At 33.3% G+C, this 9,471-nt stretch overlaps 1 protein-coding gene across 2 annotated transcripts in view; it reads left to right on the top strand.

The window, feature by feature from the left end:
- Nucleotides 1-3,454: 3,454 nt before the first annotated feature.
- LOC137625028 (glyoxylate/hydroxypyruvate reductase A-like) overlaps nucleotides 3,455-9,471 on the top strand; it is a 9,915-nt gene continuing 3,898 nt past the window's right edge. The window contains exons 1-6 of one of the 2 annotated variants that reach the window (XM_068355962.1): nucleotides 3,455-3,871; nucleotides 4,898-5,013; nucleotides 5,556-5,642; nucleotides 6,622-6,744; nucleotides 7,660-7,759; nucleotides 8,299-8,395. In XM_068355962.1, the coding sequence (XP_068212063.1) occupies nucleotides 3,766-3,871; nucleotides 4,898-5,013; nucleotides 5,556-5,642; nucleotides 6,622-6,744; nucleotides 7,660-7,759; nucleotides 8,299-8,395 (629 nt within the window). In that variant the 5' untranslated portion in view covers nucleotides 3,455-3,765. Of the gene's footprint in view, nucleotides 3,872-4,047; nucleotides 4,272-4,897; nucleotides 5,014-5,555; nucleotides 5,643-6,621; nucleotides 6,745-7,659; nucleotides 7,760-8,298; nucleotides 8,396-9,471 lie in introns of those variants that run through there. The other variant, XM_068355963.1, reaches the window with a different exon arrangement.

The following is a 9,471-nucleotide window of genomic DNA, read 5'->3' as shown; positions in this document are numbered from 1 at the left end:
AGGCCCTACTGGCCGGGATGGTGCACCCATCGACAAACTTCGAGTCTACGTTTGCAGTTTAGTGGTAACCAGAGCTGAAAAATAATATAAAAAATAATACCAACCTGGGTAATGTCTTTCATTAAGCAAAACAACTGAAAATTGGACATCAGGATTATCTAGTACCAAACAATACAACTAAATTTAAATTGGACGGAATCGTACAAAATCTGTGTCAGCCATTTGTTGATGGAAAGTCGCACAGTGTGGCCAGATGGATTCGTGTAAATTCCCCAAAACTCATGATAAAAAATCTCCAAAGCAACAAAAAAATCCCCATTTCCACAAATATATTTTCTTCTGATCATGGAGGCTATAGGAATTACTCACTATACTTAATATAAGTGCGCATAAAATAATTGCAACAATATAAATGTTTACTCATCTTTGTTTCTTCTTCATAGAAATTTGTACGGAATATCTAGTGTATCAGACACCCAAAATCCCTAAATCTAGGGATAAATTCCCATATCTGGCAACACTGTGAGCGTCGCTTTATTCAATCCATGGATCGCGTAGTACATGGTCTTTCAAAGAAAATTCTGACTTCATGATCCTTCGATTGTAAACTGAATATTTATGATAATTTTTTTTTCTTTTTTTTTTTGGTTTTGGTAATCTTAAAGGCACTAGCCATCAGTGTTATTTTAAATAGATCATGCTAAGCATGAATGTATATTAGTATTTATAACTAAGGAATGCAAAATTCCCTCTGTAGAAATATCCCAATTGGAAGCTGCCAATGAGGAACTTCCATCAGGATGACATGACTATCTTACAAAAAAAAAAATGAAATTTTCCTATGTTAAAATCCGTTTTATCCTGCTAATGAAAACCAGCATAAATAAATACTGGCTTTATGATCTCGATTTCTTTATTTCTTTCTGTCTATAACTAGTGGTAAATGGAGAATTGTTTATAAATATTGTAAATGTTCACAGAGTTTTGCAAACACCGTCATTGAATTTAATTTCCAAAGCAGGTGGTTTATTTTAGGAGGGTAGATTACAGAATTCTCGATATCTACACATAGATATCATACTCAATATGTTATCTACCATAGATATCTATGCTATCTAAATTATTGTTTATTTCTTTCTTTGCCCCATTTTCGCTCAAGTATCCAGGCTTTGATAAGATTTGGATTTAGAAATTTGGACCATATATGCCCTCTCTTTCCTATAAGCACAAACACATTTACCAGTTCAGTTTTCTTAGTTGCACATTTACGCATAATTATTGCATTTAAGCTGTCAAATAAATGTCATTATATTCATCGACAATGTTTCTAATTTAAGATCTTTAGATAACAACCAGCCAATTAGTACCATCATCCATTTATTCTAAGTTATAGTATATATATATATATATATATATATATATATATATATATATATATATATATATATATATATATATATATATATATATATATATATATATATATATTCATAAACTCTAGTTCATATTGTCCTATTGTATTCCCAACTAGGCCTACCACAAAACATTTAACATCTAGCACTTATCAATGATTAGATGTCAATATTTCCAGCTACACTAGTTACATTTCGAGAATTTTGCAACAATTAAAATTTATCTCGTATTTAGTATCTTGCCTTCATGTCTAAAGAAAGAAATTTTTTTTTTTCGTGTCATTGTTACTCGCATAGTTTACACAGACTCTGCCATCGTTCAGTCTTAGATTAAAGTAAGTTAATTCTTCTGGCAATAAAAACAAGAAAAGGTTACGTGTCATGTGGACCAGATAGTGATTTTACATTAATGACACAACGTTTGCAGGTTTTCCTTCATCTATAACAGTTCGTTTTCGTTATGAAGCATTATCGTAAAATCAGTATATGTAGCTGGTTCCTGCGTTGGGATAATGTGATACGATTGATTTGACCACCACTGCTTTCATAACATTCATTAAATGAAAACGAGAGCTTATCTTTCGTCCTTATAGAAGATAAAAACGTCGATAAAGTTAAGATAGTAGCATCATCGATAGCCAAATGTTAATTGTATATCTAAGTGTAATGTATGTTCACCACGATTTCAGTTAATTTCAAGCAAGTGTAGCTATTATGACAGTTTAAATGTTGACAAAGCGTAATATATATATATATATATATATATATATATATATATATATATATATATATATATATATATATATATATATATATATATATATAACCGGAATCTCTCAAATAGAAATCCACTTTTGAGGAAAGTTTTGGACTATGAAAAGCCTTTGATAGTGTGCACCGGCCAAATTTGTGAAGAGTCCTGCGTTATAATGGAGTTCCTCTAATATGTAAATTGGATTAAGTCTGTTCATGAGCATAGCAAATGCAAAGTTAATGTTAGTAGAGTCCTATCAAATGAATTTCCAGTGAACGTTGGAGTACTCCAAGGGAATATATTGTCACCTAAGTAGTTTATCCTCCGCGTCGATTTCGTAATGCATAGAACAGTTGGGGATGACGGAGAAGGATTTGACTGGATTGGTAACAGGATGTTAGCCGAACATCACAAGACTTGCAAAGCTTGCTTACCAGAATGCATGAAATATCACATGAAGTTAGGCTCAGGATAAATAGAAGAAACACAGAGATAAGAATGGAATATGCAATGGAAGACGAGATATAATTGGAAGGAGAAAGAATTAATGAGGTGGAATATTTAGGAACTATAATCTCTAATACTAGATCTATAGAATTTGAATTTAATGAAAGATTGAAAAAAACAAATCAGACAGTAGCTAGGTTAAATAAAATTTGGAAATCAAAACGCCTGAAATTGCATATCAAAATCAGGTTATATATCAGTTTAGTAAGATTGGTGTTACTGTATGGACATGAGTCGTGGTATAACAATGAAACAATATCTAACACATTTTACAGATTTGAGAACAAAGCCCCCAGAAGAATATGGCAGGATAGGATTAGAAATGAAACTATAAGAGAGATTACTCGAGTGCCATGCTTGGATGAGATCATGGTGATGGGAAGATGGAGATGGTTTGGGACTTCACCAAACTTTCAACTGGGCTCCACAAGCCACTAGACGAGTTGGAAGACCCAGGCCTACATGGCTGAGGACTATGAAGCGTGAAGTATGAATGATGAACGGAGTACTATTGATTTAAAAGCTCAAGATACTGTAGAGACAACACACGATGGCGAAATCTAGCAGAGGCCCTTTGTGTCAATAGGCGTAGGAGGAAGAGATGATGATGATGATGAAATAGGTCAAAACAATCCAATCTGATAAGAACACTTCTAAATGAAGTCGTAAACGTTATCACCCTCGGTTGATTAAATAGTGGTGGAATATGTGGTACCATCCCGCTGCTACACAGAAAAACAAGCAATTAATGGAGGCGTTATCGTGCTCCCAACCAACTATAAAAAAAAAAAAAAATCACAAAATTAAGGTGATTGAACTCTAAGCTTCGAATTTAGATTCAATGATAGTCGACAGCCGTGTGAATGCTTAGCTAACCTCGATTTTGCTCTCTTCATTCAGTGGCACGTAGGGTGAGATGATCTTGAATACCAGGACCAAATCTAATATTGAAGTTAGTTTCGACGCACGCCACGCATACTAGTCAAGCTTTTCACCTAGTCTTACAAAGGAAGCAACAGTTTCCAATCGCTTATTCTCTTCTGCAAAGGTTAATAATCCTATTCTAAGACTAGACAGTCTACAGTCTCTAGGATGCCAGGAAGGAAGGATATCGTCGTGGTCAACACAATTGTGCCTGGTGCATACGATGCTTTAAAAGAAGCGTTTCCTGGTGTTGACATCAGGAATGCCCTTGCGTGTGAGTTTCAAAGGGTTCAGAAAAGAAAGAATTTATACAAAAAATTAAGAAAACGATAATTGTTGTTTGGAAGTGTTCTTGGCGAGTGAATAGTAAAGGAGTATTTTATACCAATCCAAGAATAGTGATATAATGCATTTGAATAGGATATATATTTTTCATTTCGTCGTTGGGTTGCCATTGAAACTGACATTTGAATTAATATTTTCATAGCAATTTTGAACACCTTATTTACCTGATGATCGAGAAGACTTGAAAGAGGATGGCTGTGATGACCAAGGGAGATTTTCTGGTCATTGTTTGAATGGAAGCACTGGCTGGGATTAACTAACTTATTGTAGATAGCCTGACACTTGTGGCCAAACACGGCCTCTTGCAATTCTGCAGGGTTAATTTGAAGGTGAATAGGGGATAAAACATAACTAACTTTATATATATATATATATATATATATATATATATATATATATATATATATATATATATATATATATAATATATATATATATATATATACACATATATATACATATATATATATATATATATATATATATATATTATATATATATATATATATATATATATATATATATATATATATATATATATATATATATATACACACTATATATATATATATATATATATATATATATATATATATATATATATATATATTATATTATGTATATATTTATATATATATATATTATATATATATTTATATATATATATATATATATATATATATATATATATATATTTATATATATATACACATATATATATATTATATATATATATATTATATTATATTATATATATATTTATATATATATTATATATATATTTATATATATATATATATATATATATATATATATATATTTATATATATATACACATATATATATATATATTATATATATATATATATATATATATATATATATATATATATATATATATATATATATATATATATGGTCAAAATATAAACGAAATTTGTTCATAACTTTACAGGTGAATCGGAGTCTCCCGGTGACAGTCGCAACTTAACCCGGAAATTGACGAACGAGGAAGTAGCTCTGATGCAAGAAGCTGACATCCTTGTATTGAATCCTCATACTTTGATACAAGTAAGCTTTATATCTTCCACAAATATACATAAACACGAAATTCTATTCCCATCTCTTACACTTTCATTGTATAAAAGGGGACACCAGCTAGCATAACTATACCCATCACCTTTAGGCATACTATGAATATAGGCCTAATATAAAATAGGACTTTTGCTCATTTTTCACAAAACCATTTTCAACCCTTCGAATACTTTTTGGTTGACTTCAGCCTGACGTTTAACTTCAAAAGTTCAAACTAGCAGCGAGTGTTCTTAGTTTTTTTTTATGTTGAACAGGCTGATATAAGTATTTTTATAGTTTATCTATGAAAGATCTATCTTAATGTTGTTACTATTGTTCAAGTATTTCATATGAACAATCATTGTTCTTTACTTCTCTTGTAGTTTATTATCTTATTTCCTTTCCTCACTTGGCTATTTTTCCCCGTTGGAGCCCTTGGGGTTACAGCATCCTGCTTTTCCAACTAGGGTTGTAGCTTAGCTAGTAATAATAATAATAATAATAATAATAATATAGAGATTTAATTACCAACATTCCAGGTGATGTACGACTTACCAAAAGTCAAATGGGTGCAACTCACAAGCACTGGAGCGGAGCAACTTCTAAGGGAAAGAAGGGAAGATAAGGTAATTAACGACGGTGGATACTTTTTGTGCCATTCTTGGGAAATGAGGACATTTCACGTAGCGGGAGAAAAGGACTTCAACAATAGAATAATGTCAAAGTATAATTCAACCTATTATGTTAGCATTACAGGTAAATCTAAACATAATGATCGCAAGCTGATACGTTTGGGCTCAGTATCTTTATCAGTTTTTTTCTTGTTTTTTAATAGTGCATTCGTCTCTCTGTCCTTCTCTCAGACGACTTGTGTAGCCTACATTCCGTTGTCCACTTCTATTAATCCTTTGGTATGGGAAACATAGGGTCTCAATGTATTCACACCATATTTCGTTCCTGCTCCATCTCTGTGAGCTCAATCCAATTCTTAGACCCAGTCATTCTACGCATTGTCATCAGCCACGTTTTTCTTGGTGTACCACATCCACTCCAGCCCAGCGACTTCCATTTAGGTACATCCTGGGCTAAATCATCTTCACTTCTTCTTAAAATATGCCCCACTCACCTCCATTTTGATAATCTGGTAATATCGTTCACGTTGGGCACCCCTGCACGTGAGAGAGAGAGAGAGAGAGAGAGGAGAGAGAGAGAGAGAGAGAGAGAGAGAGAGAGAGAGAGAGAGAGAGAGAGTCATGTAATCAAGCCATATAGTTTCACCGCGTTTGTTATATGCTTCTGCCATTTGATTCTCAAAAGCCTTCTAAATGCTTTATTCTCAAAGGCAAGAAATTTTGCATCAGTTGTTACAGTGCTGTACCACGACTGGCGCCCTTAAGTCAAGATCGGCCCCACAAGTGAAATATATATTTTAATTTTGCCGTGAACTGATATTCGATTTGACATCTAAACCGTTTTGTCATGTGCACTGCTCCTTGAATTCTGTAACTAGTACTAACGTTTCTATATTAAATAACTACTCATAAGCATTAAGTACAGCCCAAGTTATTCTTCCTCTTTACACTAATTTTGCCATGTATTTTTCAGCCACTTCCTTCTTACGTCGTCACTCGCAACATCTCGAAGCATATTGGGCTCATCATGGCTGAGTATGTGGTAGGGCAAGTTATTTGTCATGAACGATTGTGGTACTCAACAATGGAGAATCAGGTACGTGCTTAATTTTACCTTTCAAACAATGCAGGGCTATTACATCTGTTAATTAATTCCCACCCCCCCTTACTCTCATTCAACACGCAAACATACAAACAAACAAACAGCTGCAACAACAACAACAAATGCAGCTGCTTCTGGTTCACTGCAAGATAAAGGCCTCAGACATGTATTTATGGGGTTTGACTAGTTTTCATCAAGACATTGGCCAACTACAACCTTACTTTAATTTAGATTGATTTACCTTAAGTAAAGCACGGGCTCTTGCGTTGGTAGCCCGTAAGAGAAAAGTTGTTTGACACTGAAAATTAAAAAAAAAAAATTAGGATTATTGAACTGAGAAATGGGTTTCGGTCTGTTAAATATTAAATTATTTAGATAACTCGCAAAAGGTAAGAAGCTCCAAAATAGACGAAAGGGAGCATTGCTTGTAATTACGTTAAAAGATTTTTGTGTGTATGACTGGTCGTGAAAGGGAGAAAAGTGGCACAGTAGACGACTCCTCTTTAGGTCCACTACTGGTCAACAGCAGACTGGTGAGGGTGGGAGATTTTCGTCTGACCGCTCACAGCAAACCATCCTGGCATGTTTTTAGATGGAATATAGACATTATCGATACCGGTAGGCCTACTCGGTACAGAGACTAATTTATCAAAGTGGGCCTTAAGATGCTCGATCTGCCCTTGCACTAACGCTTTAGGCTAGACAAATTTTTTCATGGATTGCACGCTTCAATAATGTTCTTTTTACAAACTTTGGAATTCTTTATATGCTTTCGTTTATCCTCTATAAGTAGAGTTACCTGACACATCAACAAGTTCATACAAAATTAATATTTGCAGATGAACATTACAAGAAATTTAGATGTTTGCATCGTCTAACTAGATCCTTTCCCGGTTCGTCTCTTTTCAGAAACACAAAATGTACGACAGAAGTAACAAATTTACCCTGTACCGTAGTCTGAGCCAGATTACGGTCGGCATCATGGGAGTTGCAGCCATGGGACTAGAAAGTGAGTATGAGAGAGAGAGAGAGAGAGAGAGAGAGAGAGAGAGAGAGAGAGAGAGAGAGAGAGAGAGAGAATCATACATTGTGCTATATGTAGGCTATCTATTTTATCATGTACCTAATCCCCGAGTCATCTTATAGACCTAATTTAACCTCCACTGGCGAGAGAGAGAGAGAGAGAGAGAGAGAGAGAGAGAGAGAGAGAGAGAGAGAGAATCATACATTGTGCTATATGTAGGCTATCTATTTTGTCATGTCTCTAATCCTCAATTCATCTTATAGACATAATTTAACCACCACTAGGGGGAGGGAGAGAGAGAGAGAGAGAGAGAGAGAGAGAGAGAGAGAGAGAGAGAGAGAGAGAGAGAGAGAGAGAGAGAGAGAGAGAATAATACATTGTGCAATATATATCTATTTTGACATGTCTCTAATCCCCAAGTCATCTTATAGACCTAATTTCACCACCACTGGTCTAAGGAAATTCAAAGCTTCTATGTAATTGTAAACAGTCACACAACAGTAATTATAAATCTTGATTTCCAGTTGCTCGAGCATTAAAACATTTTGAATGTCGAGTGCACGGATACTCCAAGAGACCCAAGGAGGCCTCTGAAAGATCACCCTTCATGGACGACTACTGGTGAATAGGATATATTTTAATATTTTCTACTTAGTTTATAGAAATGTCAACCTTTTAAATTCAAGCGTGGTATTAAACGCAATAGAGTGCATATGTGAGTACAGTAAGTCACTGAATATTGAAATCTAGATAAAAATAAATATTTAATATTTATTAACTCTGTCAGGCTTTCCCCGTGAAACGATTAAATTTGTTTACCCAAGTCTAAAGCGGGGTTTCCACGGTCGAACAGTTCGTCGAACCCCGTTGTCGAACCTATTTGTTAAACGGTTCGAAGAGGTGAAGTCAGCAAAAAATGCATAAGGTTTGTGGCGAATGAAGCCCCGCCCACAAAAGTCAGGTGAGAACAGACTTTTTTTTCGAACCGTTCGAAGAACACATTCGACAACCACATATTCCGTTCACACGTTCGAATATCACTTCAAACACGTCTGTCGAACCACGTTCTACGAACCGTCCGACCGTGTAAACCCGTCTTAAGGTAAGTCATTGGTTCGTTTTTCAATAACAGAACAATATTTTGAAACGGCTTATCGATCCAACCTCCACCAGACAATATATATATATATATATATATATATATATATATATATATATATATATATATATGTATATATATATATATATATATATATATATATATACATATATATATATATATATATATATATATATATACATATATATATATATATATATATATATATATATATATATATATATATACACAGTATATATATATATATATATATATATATATATATATATATATATATATATATATATATATATACACGCATCACTACACCAAAACTAAAGTCTATATCACTTGCTGGTACAATCATAGGAGACCCATGACAAATGCTGGTTTTTTTTTTTATTACACCAGACTAGATACTTTATCTTTCTGCATATTCAGAATTATTGCTTTGCTTCCACTGAAATAAATTTCAATTGCTCGTACATTTTTATCATCGGTCATAATGCTTAGTATGATATTTAGAAGCTTCATATGACGTTTTATTAAAAATGTTATACTTTACCGATTTTCCTTTAATTTTCTTATAATGAATATT

This window comes from Palaemon carinicauda, chromosome 31 (assembly GCF_036898095.1).
Source record: "Palaemon carinicauda isolate YSFRI2023 chromosome 31, ASM3689809v2, whole genome shotgun sequence".
In the NCBI taxonomy this organism is placed as follows: Eukaryota; Metazoa; Arthropoda; class Malacostraca; order Decapoda; family Palaemonidae; genus Palaemon; species Palaemon carinicauda.
This window is presented reverse-complemented; position numbering and strand designations above follow the sequence as displayed.